The 14,523-nt window shown below is 50.8% G+C and overlaps 1 protein-coding gene across 1 annotated transcript; it reads left to right on the forward strand.

Moving 5' to 3' along the window:
• Nucleotides 1-72: 72 nt before the first annotated feature.
• Nucleotides 73-14,517, forward strand: LOC134015749 (probable methyltransferase TARBP1; the record flags this gene model as incomplete). The annotated part of the gene is given in 20 exon segments (XM_062455294.1): nucleotides 73-208; nucleotides 841-937; nucleotides 2,533-2,622; nucleotides 2,942-3,107; nucleotides 3,553-3,819; nucleotides 4,914-5,011; nucleotides 5,277-5,420; nucleotides 6,241-6,461; nucleotides 6,693-6,912; nucleotides 7,204-7,392; nucleotides 7,869-8,068; nucleotides 8,222-8,293; nucleotides 9,250-9,370; nucleotides 10,329-10,437; nucleotides 10,902-11,037; nucleotides 11,828-11,930; nucleotides 13,881-14,027; nucleotides 14,029-14,099; nucleotides 14,312-14,368; nucleotides 14,370-14,517. Coding segments are annotated over 20 exon segments (2,711 nt in total), but the record flags the coding sequence as incomplete, so codon positions are not given.
• Between the last annotated feature and the right edge of the window lie 6 nt (nucleotides 14,518-14,523).

Here is a 14,523-nt window from a genome sequence, read left to right on the forward strand (position 1 = left end):
GACAAGACCGACAGACACACACACTGTGTGAATGCTCTGTATTATTGTAATGAACCTCCACTCCTCTCTCAGGGTCTGTTCTACAACAGCTGGTCCAGAGACTGGCCTCCCAGCACTGGTGCTCTGTACCAGTCCTGTTCCTGTCCCAGGCCCTGTCCTTCCTGCCCCCCGGCCCCCTCCTGAGCCCCCAGACCCTGCAGGCCCTGAGGTACCCCCCTGCTGGCCCCCCCGCCTGCCCCCTCCAGCACAGAATGGAATCTGACTGAGACACGGAGCGTCGGAAGGTTCTAGACCAACCGACATTTTTAGTTTCAAGTTTTCAGGTTTTATTGTCTGGTGCACAGAACAACACAAGGTCAGACTGGGCACTGAAATTCTTGGGACAAGAAAACGAAGCAACCTGGCATAACATAATATATAAGTACTAAGAACATAGATTACATCTATGGTAAGCTCAAATAAAATAGAATGAAATAAACATTTAATAATAGTAATAAACATCCTAATATATAAAAAATAGTAGCAATATACAATAATATACATTATACACTAATACACATAATGACCTATACTAACCTTATAGACCTATACTAACCTAAAACAAGACCTATACTAGCCTAAGACAACACCTATACTAACCTAAGACAAGTGGGGTACAGAGTTGAAGTGACAGTGTGTAAAGTGACCAGTGAGAAATGTATCAATGTCCATTCAAAAGCCTGATGACCCCTTTTAACTATCTGGAGTTCCTGTGTGTGATGATGCTAACTTAGCACCTTGGTTTAGCGTGGTTCTTGTTGTTGCTATGGATACGAGTGTGTCCCCCATGCTGTGTTGCAGGGAGGTGCTGCGCTGCACCATGGTAACGCACCAGGTCCTGCTCAGAGGGGCTGCCCAGTGCTTCCTGCTCAACAGCGTCCTCTGCCTGACTGATGTGGTAAGACCGGGATGTGCAGCCACAAGGCTGCTACATTTACATTTAGTCATTTAGCAGACGCTCTTATCCAGAGCGACTTACAGTAAGTACAGGGACATTCTCCCCCGAGGCAAGTAGGGTGAAGTGCCTTGACAAGGACACAATGTCATTTTGCACGGCCGGGAATCGAACTGGCAACCTTCAGATTACTAGCCCGCTTCCCTAACCGCTGAGCCACCTGATTCCCTTCTATCCACAGCGACGTACAAATAATGCAAATTGAAAGTAGAGCAGAAGATCTGCAATGGACTTTAGCTGAGTAATATACATGTCGGAGTTGTAGCACTGGGTGTGTGTAAAGATACGTTGAACATTTTGGAAGAGGGAACACCTAGTTGTCAGTGCCTTTAAAATTGTGAATCTTTTTTAAATTATCATTATTTATTGCGGCTGTATTTATATATTTTTTTTCTTGGCGCTGGATTCTATGGTTGCTGTGTTGTGATGCTCTTATGTTGTCTCGCATGTTTTAAATTAGGTTTTGTTTGTGATGCTTGTCTTGTTGTGAAAAACATACTACGTCTTCAAACAATTTCCAAGTTAAGAAGAGCACTGGAACTCAGCAAAGTTTGACGCAAACTGTTTATTAGAATTCAGAGTGACAGAGGTCGTCATGGCGACAGAGATTCCAACAAACGTGAGCAAGATCCCGGGATCAGACTGAAGTTTTCTCCGGACATTTCACTTATATAGTTTTCTCCCTATTCAGAATCAGAATGGGATTTATTCGCCATGAAAGTTTGCACAGACAAGGAATTTGCTTTGGCAGGAAGGTGCATACAATAAACATATAGGGACCTAAAATTTAAATATGTGGACTATCTATACTAAGGGTACATAAACTAGCAGTACTAAGTGGAATTAGAATTAAATAAAATATACAATAAAATAAAAGAAATGGTAATAAATAATTGTATGGTAATATGGTATAATATGTGTTGGTTACATATACATCATGGATTCTTACCCTGCTGGTCCCTTGTTTTAGGGGATTCAAATTACAGGTACTTTCCTTCATAGACAATTCTCCCAATTTAGGTCCTCTCTGACCTTGAACAGCCAGCTGCACGAGGCTCCTGGCCATAAGGCCACATATATGTCTCATAAGTTATAGCTGGGCCTTCCTGTTTCTTATGGAAGCACACACACATTCTTCTGTCACTCAGCCCCTAATTATCCAGATCTCCACACTTTGGGCTTTATTTCTCCTACAATGTTTTAGGGGTAAAAATAATCAGTCAACAGCTTTGCATCTGGTTTCCAATTATATAGCTTATACTAATATGGTTTCCAGTAATATAGCATATACTAAAACGTGATTACAAGTTTAATTAAATCCATAATCATTACCAATCTCCATAATTACATGTTTTTTCCACAACAGTCTTAGCCAGGACACTCTTACAAAATAGATTTCTCTTATCTCTAGATCTCAGTCTTTTTTTCTTGTTAAATAAAAGAATGAATGACAAGAACAAAAAAACATCATGACATGGATGTTTAGGCCCAGCCTTGACTGATGATGATGACGATGATGATGAAGAACTGTGTTCCAGAGTTCAGTCACCCTGGATGATGTGTTCAATTTGCTGGTGCACTTCCCTGCCAACGAGTCTCTATGCCGAGGTACTGGCCTGTGGAACCAGGTAGGTTGTGGGTGGGTGTGGGTGGGTGGGTGGGTGGGTGTTTGCGAGCAAACTGGAACTTTTTAGTGAATTAATGAACAAGATTTATTTTGAGTGTGTGTGTCAGTGTAACATCTCGTGTGTGTGTGTCCCCTCCAGGTGTGTGTGTGTCCCCTCCAGGTGTGTGTGTGTCAGTGTAACATCTCGTGTGTGTGTCCCCTCCAAGTGTGTGTGTGTCCCCTCCAGGTGTGTGTGTGTCAGTGTAACATCTCGTGTGTGTGTGTCCCCTCCAGGTGTGTGTGTGTCAGTGTAACATCTCGTGTGTGTGTGTCCCCTCCAGGTGTGTGTGTGGCTGGTAGACAGCGAGGGCAGCTTCCGAGCCTGTGGTTCCAGCTCCAGGGTGGAGGCAGGGGAAGGAGCTGGTCCTGCTGCTCCAGAGAGAGACTCCGTTCTGGGCTACGTCCAGAGGCAGATAGAGGCCTATCTCCAGGTCCCAGCCTCCACAGGTCAGGTCAACAACTGAAACATTTCCATCTGTCCATAATGTGTTGAGGCCTGTCAGACACACAGTTCAGAATGTGTTGAGGTCTGTCAGACACACAGTCCAGAATGTTTTGAGGTCTGTCAGACACACAGTTCAGAATGTGTTGAGGCCTGTCTAACACACACAGTCCAGAATGTGTTGAGGTCTGTCAGACACACAGTCCAGAATGTGTTGAGGTCTGTCAGACACACAGTTCAGAATGTGGTGAGGTCTATCAGACACAATTCCAAGACTGATGGAAAAAGCACCTCAGTGGTTTATTGCTGTAATATCTGGCGCAACAATAACATCTCAACTACAATGTTACATAGTATAGGGAAAAACCACAGTTGATCTTCAGTTCAACATCAAACCTTTTGTCAGCACCTGTCTGTGTCAGCATCGTCTGTGGTGTCTTTGTCCTGCAGACCAGACTGACTGCCTGCCAGACCCAGGTGAGGCAAACATGCTGGCCACGGCCATCCTGCTGTGGGTCGACATGGAGGACAGGAGGGAGGGAGGGAGGACTGGAGAAAAGCTCCAAGCTCTCCTGCTTCCCCTGGTGGCCATGCTGGGGAGACTCAGCACCAACGTTTACCTGCCTCTCAGAAAGACGGACAAGAGCCTGCAGCTGCTGCTCCGCCTCCTCCAGCTCAGACATGCCCCCGGTCGCCCGGCAACAGAGGAGAGGCAGGGTAGGTGTTGCTATGGCAATGGCCAGGTGTTCTCTACTCTAAACGTGCTTCCTTCTGGGGCCACGTCTCACTACTGTATGATTCCTTCTGGGGCCACGTCTCACTACTGTATGATTCCTTCTGGGGCCACGTCTCACTACTGTATGATTCCTTCTGGGGCCACGTCTCACTACTGTAAACATTTACATTTTGTCATTTAGCAGACGCTCTTATCCAGAGCGACTTACAGTAAGTACAGGGACATTCCCCCGAGGCAAGTAGGGTGAAGTGCCTTGCCCAAGGACACAACGTCATTTTGCACGGCCGGGATTCGAACTGGCAACCTTCAGATTACTAGCCCGATTCCCTAACCGCTTAGCCACCTGACTCATGCTTCCTTCTGGGGCCACGTCTCACTAGTGTGAACATGCTTCCTTCTGGGGCCACGTCTCACTACTGTAAACATTTACATTTTGTCATTTAGCAGACGCTCTTATCCAGAGCGACTTACAGTAAGTACAGGGACATTCCCCCGAGGCAAGTAGGGTGAAGTGCCTTGCCCAAGGACACAACGTCATTTTGCACGGCCGGGATTCGAACTGGCAACCTTCAGATTACTAGCCCGATTCCCTAACCGCTTAGCCACCTGACTCATGCTTCCTTCTGGGGCCACGTCTCACTAGTGTGAACATGCTTCCTTCTGGGGCCACGTCTCACTACTGTAAACGTGCTTCCTTCTGGGGCCACGTCTCACTACTGTAAACGTGCTTCCTTCTGGGGCCACGTCTCACTACTGTAAACGTGTTTCCTTCTGGGGCCACGTCTCACTACTGTATGATTCCTTCTGGGGCCACGTCTCACTACTGTAAACATGCTTCCTTCTGGGGCCACGTCTCACTACTGTAAACATGCTTCCTTCTGGGGCCACGTCTCACTACTGTAAACGTGCTTCCTTCTGGGGCCACGTCTCACTACTGTAAACGTGCTTCCTTCTGGGGCCACGTCTCACTACTGTAAACGTGCTTCCTTCTGGGGCCACGTCTCACTACTGTAAACATGCTTCCTTCTGTATGTGGGGCATGAAAAGGTTGATGTCTTTGCTGTGTGTCCTTCAGCAGACCACGTGGCCGTTGCCATGGATGCGCTGCTCGTGGGCGTGGTGGAGTCCATCCAGGAGTTTATCCTCCGGAGACTAAGTGAAGAGCTGCAGGAGGTACATCCACACACACACCACACACACACACACACACACAGCATACATTCACACACGCACACGCACACCACACACACACACACACCATACATTCACACACGCACATCATACACACACACCATACATTCACACACGCACATCATACACACACACCATACATTCACACACGCACACCACACACACACACGCACCATACATTCACACACGCACACCACACAAACACACACCAACATATAACCCAGGAGAGGTGTGTGTTGTCCTGCAGCTGTGTGACATGCAGAGAGCAGAGCTGTACTTGGTGCTGCTGAGGGAGCTGCTGCTGGCCTCCAGACTCTCCCGCCTGGCCTCCGCCTGCCTCCCCCGCCTGGCCTCCGCCTGCCTCCCCAGCCTGCTCTGCCCTGCCTCGCACGTAGGGCCCGCTCTCACACACACTGGCTCGTTAACACGCTCAGAAAACACTACTCATAGAGATCATGTTCGGTTTACATTCCCTTGGTGTATGTGATGTGGAAATAACACCATACTGTTGTAATTATGAAGATGGGTAATGATTACGGATTTACTGAAACTTGTAATCACTTTTTAGTATATGCTATATTATTGGAAACCAGATGCAAAGCTGTTGACTGATTATTGTTATCCCTAGACAATGGTAGAAGAAATAAAGCCCAAAATATGAAGATCTGGATAAATAGGGGCTGAGTGGGGGAGAAGAATAATGTGTGTGCTTCCATAAAGAAACAGGATGGCCCAGCTATAACTTATGAGACATATATGTGGCCTTATGCCCAGGAGCCTCGTGCAGCTGGCTGTTCAAGGTCAGAGAGGGCCTAAATTGGGAGAATTGTCTATGAAGGAAAGTACTTGTAATTTGAATCCCCTAAAACAAGGGACCAGCTAGGTAAGAATCCATGATGTATACGTAACCAACAAGTATTGTACCATATTACCATAAAATGGGGAGAAGACTATTAAAGTGAAATGTCCGGAGAGAATTTCAGTCTGATCCTGGGATCATGCTCACGTTCTATTGGGAATCTTTGTTACCTGAGGACCAATAAAACACTTTGCTTCAACCCTGCTGAGTTCCAGTGCTGTTTTTAAACTTTGAAAATTGATTGAAGATGTACAGATTTTTTTTTTTACATCAAATGGTACTTATTTTGTTATTTTCTCTCTTTCTCTCTCTGTGTGTGTGTGTGTGTGTGTGTGTGTGGATGTGTGTCTAGATCCCAACTGTAGCCGGCCAGGTGACCAAAGCTGTTGCCATGGCATCGCTGGCTATGCTTTGTGACCTTGCCAACCAGGAAGTCATCAACAGCCAATCAGAGACCGTGTCTGTACTGTTGTCACTCAAGGGCTTCTTCCACCCCCCTGCCTCCCCCTCTGTCCCCCTCGGCCTCTTCAACCAGACCCTGCTGAAGCCCCCAGCGGCAGGCTGCTCTGCCCGGTCAGTATGCTGCCTGGAGCAGGGGCCAGCCTAGGACACATGGAGGCATGGCTGGATGAGTGGATGAAGATATGAGTGGATGAGTTGGGTGAAGATGGGGGTGGGGGGTGGGGAAGAGAGATTGGCGGGAAAGGGAGAGAGAGTGCATAGGAGGGGGAAAAAGAGAAGGAGAGATAAGCTAGCTTATGTGCTCTGTCTGTTAGCCTGAATCTCCCCTCTCCCCCCCCCTAGCGCTCCAGGGCTGGGTGTCTCCCTGCAGGACTGGGGCCGCATGGCAGCTCACTTCACCCGGGACCAGTGGGTCTGCCTGGGCTTCCTGAGGAGGGCGTGCCCCCCCCTGGCCCCCCCAGGAGCCCCCGTGGCCCTGCAGGCTGCTGTGGAGGCGCTGGCCCTGCTGCCCAGCCACCTGGTGCTGCCCGTACTGGCCTTCATGGAGGCAGAGCTGCCCCAGGTCAGCCCAGTGTGGTGGTGGTGTTGGTTATAGCCGTTGTGACATTAAAGTGTGTTACAGAAAGTTAGTAAAGGAAAGTGTGTTGCTCTGTTACACATCTCAGGTCTCGTATAGCACACACACTAACAGGATGAAGGTATATAGATGGTGGGTAACCACTGGCTAACTAAGCTGTGCCTAGCCACTGGCTAACTTATGTCACTGTTAATGTGATGCACTCAATGCTCAGCTTGTCGCTCCGTAGAGCAGATGCAGCAGGGTTGCTGAGCTAGTCCTCCCTCCGTCCAGCAGGTGGCGCTGTGTGGGGAGGAGGTGTGTGCCGAGGCGGTGCGGCGGTCCTGGGCGCTGGTCCAGGCCCTGAGCAGCAACCCGCAGGACTTCTGGCCCACCCTCCAGGCCTTCACCCGCATGGCCTTCAGCCCCCCGCTGCTGGGCCTCTCACACACACAGGCCCCGCTGCTCACACACACTCTCAGAGAGGTGAGAACACACACACACACTCTCAGAGAGGTGAGAACACACACACACACTCTCAGAGAGGTGAGAACACACACACACACACTCTCAGAGAGGTGAGAACACACACACACACTCTCAGAGAGGTGAGAACACACACACACATTCTGTTAGGACTAGATGAGATAAGTGCTTTTCACTGACTGGCTAGCGGTTTCTTTGTGTGTGTGTGTGTTTATATATGTGTGTGTGTGTTTATATATGTGTGTTTGTGTTTATATATGTGTGTGTGTGTTTATATATGTGTGTGTGTGTGTTTATATATGTGTGTGTGTGTTTATATATGTGTGTGTGTGTTTATATATGTGTGTGTGTTTATATATGTGTGTGTGTGTGTTTATATATGTGTGTGTGTGTGTTTATATATGTGTGTGTGTGTTTATATATGTGTGTGTGTGTGTTTATATATGTGTGTGTGTGTGTGTGTGACTTCCATGTAGATCTCTGCTGAGCTCATAGAGCTGTCTCAGATCAAGACGGGGGTGTTCAACGTTCTGATCCAGCACTGCTGCCACACCTGGACCAACTCTGATACAGGAAGTACCTCCCAGCCCAGCCCGGACACAGGAAGTTCCCTGCTGCAGTTGGACATCTTGACAGAGGCTTGTGTCTACGGACCGGTCTTCAGGAGAGACCAGAGGTGCTTCTGGCCTGCTCCTCTTACTGTGGCCCACAGGGGGCGATGGAGGACAGGTTGTTCCTCATGCATTTTATTCTAATTTACAAAGAACTTTCCTCAAAACTCAAGAGGCCTTTTGTGTGTGTGTGTGTGTGTGTGTGTGTGCGCGCGCAGGTTGATCCAGGAGGTTCAGAGCTATGTGGAGAAGCTGGGAGAGCAGTGCTCAGCCAACACTGTGGTCCCCAGGTGTGCTACACACACATGCACACACACTGTGGTCCTCAGGTCTGCTACACACACACACATACACACACGTACACACTGTGGTCCTCAGGTCTGCTACACACACACACACATACACACACACATATACTGTGGTCCTCAGGTCTGCTACACACACACACACATACACACTGTGGTCCTCAGGTCTGCTACACACACACACATACACACACGTACACACTGTGGTCCTCAGGTCTGCTACACACACACACACATACACACACACATATACTGTGGTCCTCAGGTCTGCTACACACACACACACACACATACACACTGTGGTCCTCAGGTCTGCTACACACACACACATACACACACACACACACTGTGGTCCTCAGGTCTCTACACACACACACGCACACACACACACACTATGGGCCTCAGGTCTGCTACACACACACACGCACACACACACACACACACACACACTATGGGCCTCAGGTCTGCTACACACACACACCATTCACATTCAAACTTTGCATGAGTTAAAAAAATCTAATGGTTTTGTTCGTCTTTATAAGCTGCCTACATTTATTAGTAGTTCTGACAAGGTTAGCTTGTTCACATTAGTTATAAGCGACTGGAAGCTGGCATTAGCACAGACGTTTACCGAGCAGGAAACTAAAGGATCCAGTTTGAAAGATGCATGGAGGCAGTGAGAATGTGTACTTTCAGATGTATGTATGTATGTTTGGTTATAAAGGAAAACCAACAGTGCTTCGAGGTGGCTACTGTAACCTAGGTTGTCTTTCTGAACAGAGCAGGGATTTAGTCTCCGTAATTTGTCAGTGATTTTAGTTGACAAATTTCTCTCTCTGGTCTCTCTCTCTGGTCTGTCTCCCTGTGTGGGGTCTGTCCTGGGTGTCTCTGGTCTCTCTCTCTGGTCTGTCTCCCTGTGTGGGGTCTGTCCTGGGTGTCAGTGATGACAGGGATGAGCAGGCTCCTCGTGTGTTTGTGATGGGGTTCCTCAGTGGTCTGGAGCCCTCCAGCCACCAGCACCAGACCCTGATGGAGGAGCTGGTGCTGCGTCTGCTGAGGAAGGTACAGAGCACACACTCTCTCTCTGTCTCTCTCTTTCACACACACACACACACTCTCTCTCAGTCTCTCTCTCTCTCAACACACACACACACACACACACACACACACACTCCCTGTCTCTCTCTCTCACTCACACACACACTCTCTCTCTCTCTCTGTCTTTCTCTCTCTGACTCTCTCTCTCTCTCTCGCTCTGTCTCTCTCTCTCGCTCTGTCTCTCTCTCTCGCTCTGTCTCCCTCTCTGTCTCTCTCTCTTCTCTCTCTCTCTCTCTCTCTGTCTCTCTGTCTCTGTTTGTCTCTCTTTCACACACACACACACTCTCGCTTTGTCTCTCTCTCTCTCACTACACTCACACTCACACACACACACTCTCTCTCTCTCTGTCTCCCTCTCTGTCTCTCTCTCTCTCTCTCTCTCTCTCTCTCTCTCTCTCTCTGTCTCTCTTTCACACACACACACACACTCTCGCTTTGTCTCTCTCTCTCTCTCTCTCTCTCTCTCTCTCTCACACTCACACACACACTCTCTCTCTCTCTCTCTCTCTCTCTCTCTCTCTCTCTCTCTCTCTCTCTCTCTCTCTCTCTCTCTCTCTCTCTCTCTCTCGCTCACACTCACACACACACACACACTCTCTCTCTCTCTTTCTCTCTCTCTCTCTCTCCCTTTTTCTCTGACTATCTCTCTCACACACACACACACACTCACTCTCTATCTGTCTCTCGCTCACACACACTCTCTCTCTGTCTCTCACACACACACACACACACACACACTCTCTCTCTCTCTCTCTCTCTCTCTCTCTCTCTCTCTCTCTCTCTCTCTCTCTCTCTCTCTCTCTCTCTCTCTCTCTCTCTCTCTCATACACTCACACACACACACACACACAGTTTACTGCAGATACACACAGTCTACTGGACACCAACACACACACTTTTGTTCTCTCTCTGTTGTTTTTAGGATGAGGAGATATCCAAGTCCAAAACTCGTTACTATAGCAACTCCCTTCAACACCGTGTGAAGAACCGAGTGTGGCAGACACTCTTGCTGCTGCTGCCTAAACTGAGAGAGTACACTCACACACACACACACACACACACACACACACACACACACACCCCACACACACACACACACACACACACACACCTACACACCTACACACACATCCACACACACATCCCACACACACACCTACACACACACCTACACACACACACCTACACACACACCTACACACACACCTACACATACACACACACCTACACAGACACCTACACACACACCTACACACACACCTACACACACATCCCACACACACCTACACACACATCCCACACACACCTACACACACATCCACACACACACCTACACACACCTACACACACATCCACACACACACCTACACACACACCTACACACACACCTACACACACACACACAACTACCCTGGTCTGATTTACCCCTAAATCAGACGCTGGTCTGATAATCTAACCTGACTGTGTGTGTATCTGGTTGTCTTAACGCGTGTGCAGGAGTTTGTGAACACCATTGCAAGGCAGATCTTCGAGGCTGGATTCTGCAGCAACCAGGCGTCTGTCAAGTACCTGATGGAGTGGATGATGGTTCTGCTGCTGGTCCGCTTCCCAGCACACATAGACAAGCTGTGTCCTGCTTTACTCTGGTGAGGCCCTGTACTGAGACACACACACACACACACACACACATGATGAGACACACACACATGATGAGACACACACACACACACACATGATGAGACACACCACACATGATGAGACACACACACACACATGATGAGACACACACACATGATGAGACACACACACACACATGATGAGACACACACACACACATGATGAGACACACACACATGATGAGACACACACACACACACACACACACATGATGAGACACACACACACATGATGAGACACACACACACATGATGAGACAGACACACACACACATGATGAGACACACACACACATGATGAGACACACACGCACACATGATGAGACACACACACACATGATGAGACACACACACACACACACACATGATGAGACAGACACACACACACACATGATGAGACACACACACACACACATGATGACACACACACACACATGATGACACACACACACACATGATGACACACCCATGATGAAACACACACACACACGATGACACACACACACACACACATGATGACACACACACACACAAACACACTTGATGACACACACACACACACACATGATGACACACACACACACACACAGACACACATGCACACACTCTGACATACACACACTGACATACTTTGAAACACACACACTACGACACCACACATCTCCAGTACTACTAGTGGAGAGCACAGGACAGCAGAGATGTTCAGGCCCAGGAGAGATGGAGGTCTGTCATCTGGGTTCACGGCTGGATGTGTCCCCTACAGGACCAGAGAAGACCAAGACCAGCATCTGTACCTACCTGTCAGTTCTGGTCCATCTCAACATCATCATGCCCACACTACCAGACAAGGTAGACCAGAACTCACTCCTCCTCCTCTTACCCTCTCTCTATCTCTCTGTCTCTCTCTATCTCTCTCTCTCACACACATTCTCTCTCTCTCATTAACGTTATCTCTTTCGCACATACTCTCCCTCTCACACACTATCTCCCCTCTTCTCCCCTCTCCTCTCCCTCCTCCTGCCCTCTTCTCCCTCTCCCGTTCCCTCTTCCTGCACCCTCCCTCCTCCTGCCCTCTTCTCCCCTCCTCCTGCCCTCTTCTCCCCTCCTCTGCCCTCTTCTCCCCTCTCCCTCCCTCCTCCTGCCCCCTCTGTCCCCTCCTCCTCCATCTTCTCCCCTCCTCTCCCCTCCTCCTCCCATCTTCTCCCCTCTCCCCTCCCCTCTCCTGCCCTCTCCGTCCCTCCTCCTCCCATCTTCTCCGCTCCTCTCCCTCCTCCTGTCCTCTTGTCCCCTCTACCCTCCCCTCCTTCTGCCCTCTCCTGTCCCCTCCTCCTCTCCTCTTCTCCCCTCTCCTGTTCCTCCTCCTGCACCCTCCCCTCCTCTGCCCTCTTCTCCCCTCCTCCTAGCCCTCTTCTCCCCTCCTCCTGCCCTCTTCTCCCCTCTCCCCTCCCTCCTCCTGCCCCCTCTGTCCCTCCTCCTCCCATCTTCTCCCTCCTCTCCCTCCTCCTCCCATCTTCTCCCCTCTCCCCTCCCCTCCTCCTGCCCTCTCCGTCCCCTCCTCCTCCCATCTCTCCGCTCCTCTCCATCCTCCTGTCCTCTTGTCCCCTCTCCCCTCCCCTCCTTCTGCCCTCTCCTGTCCCCTCCTCCTCTCCTCTTCTCCCCTCTCCTGTTCCCTCCTCTGCCTTTCCCCTGCCCTCCTCCTGCCCTCTTCTCCCCTCTTCTCCCCTCTCCCCTCCCCTCCTCCTGCCCTCTCCTCCCCTCCTCCTGCCCTCCCCGTCCCCTCCTCCTCCCATCTTCTCCCCTCTTCCTGTCCCTCTTGTCCCTCTCCCCTGCCCTCCTCTGCCTCTCTCCCCTCTCCCCTCCCTCCTCCTGCCCTCTCCTGTCCCTCCTCCTGCCCTCTTCTCCCCTCTCTCCTCCCCTCCTCCTGCCCTCCCGTCCCCTCCTCCTCCCATCTTCTCCCTCTTCCTGTCCTCTTGTCCCCTCTCCCTGCCCTCCTCCTGCCCTCTTCTCCCCTCTCCCTCCCCTCCTCCTGCCCTCTCCTGTCCCCTCCTCCTGCCCTCTTCTCCCCTCTCTCCTCCCCTCCTCCTGCCCTCCCCGTCCCCTCCTCCTCCCATCTTCTCCCCTCCTCTCCCTCCTCCTGTCCTCTTGTCCCTCTCCCTGCCCTCCTCCTGCCCTCTTCTCCCCTCCCCCTCCCCTCCTCCTGCCCTCTCCTGTCCCCTCCTCCTGCCCTCTTCTCCCCTCTCCCCTCCCCTCCTCCTGCCCTCTCCGTCCCCTCCTTCTCCCTCCTCTCCCCTCCTGTCCTCTTGTCCCCTCTCCCCTGCCCTCCTCCTGCCCTCTTCTCCCTCTCCTGTTCCCTCCTCCTGCCCTCTCCCGTCCCCTCCTCCTGCCTCTTCTCCCCTCTCTCCTCCCCTCCTCCTGCCTCTTCTCCCTCCCCTCCTCCTGCCCTCTCCGTCCCCTCCTCCTCCCATCCTCTCCCTCCTCCTGTCCTCTTGTCCCCTCTCCCCTGCCTCCTCCTGCCTCTTCTCCCCTCTCCCCTCCCCTCCTCCTGCCCTCTCCTGTCCCCTCCTCCTGCCCTCTTCTCCCCTCTCCCCTCCCCTCCTCCTGCCCTCTCCTGTCCCCTCCTCCTGCCCTCTTCTCCCCTCCCCTCCTCCTGCCCTCTCCGTCCCCTCCTCCTCCCATCTTCTCCCTCCTCTCCCTCCTCCTGTCCTCTTGTCCCCTCTCCCCTCCCCTCCTCCTGCCCTCTTCTCCCCTCTCCGTCCCCTCCTCCTCTCCTCTTCACCCTCCCTCCTCTTCTCTCCTCAGGCTGTTCAGTGGCGTAGGGCTCTAGATGTTATTCTCCAGTGGTGCTTCAGCCACAACTTCAGCGTGCGTCTGTACGCCCTGCTGGCTCTGAAGAGGGTGTGGGGGCTGGAGGGGGCCAGGGTGAGGCTGAGGCTGGGGCTGGGGGGTGGACAGCCTGGGCGGGCTGGCCACCCTGGTCCAGTCCTGTCTAAACCAGGCAGAGGCCATGCAGAGCACTGGGTAAGTCACAGAGGAAGTCTGTCTTATTGTGGCTGTGCTAAATGCTACCCACGTATGTGTTGACTAGAGCCACATCCTGTCTCTATAGGATATAACTCATGAATTTGTTAACAACTTCCTATTCTAATAAAATGTGACTAGTATAGTTGTCATAACCACTCTAGCTACTTCCTGTTTCTACAGGATATAACTGTAACTTGCTGTTTCTACAGGAATGCTAATAAGAACTGGAGCAGGATCCAGGAGCACTTCTTCTTTGGTGCCTTCCATCATCAGAGATCACAGTGTTGAGGTGAGACCAATGCCTTCATCATCAGAGATCACAGTGTTGAGGTGAGACCAATGCCTTCCATCCTATCAGAGATCACAGTGTTGAGGTGAGACCAGTGCCTTCCATCCTATCAGAGATCACAGTGTTGAGGTG

The sequence above is a fragment of the Osmerus eperlanus genome, unplaced genomic scaffold (assembly GCF_963692335.1).
Source record: "Osmerus eperlanus unplaced genomic scaffold, fOsmEpe2.1 SCAFFOLD_737, whole genome shotgun sequence".
NCBI classification, from domain to species: Eukaryota; Metazoa; Chordata; class Actinopteri; order Osmeriformes; family Osmeridae; genus Osmerus; species Osmerus eperlanus.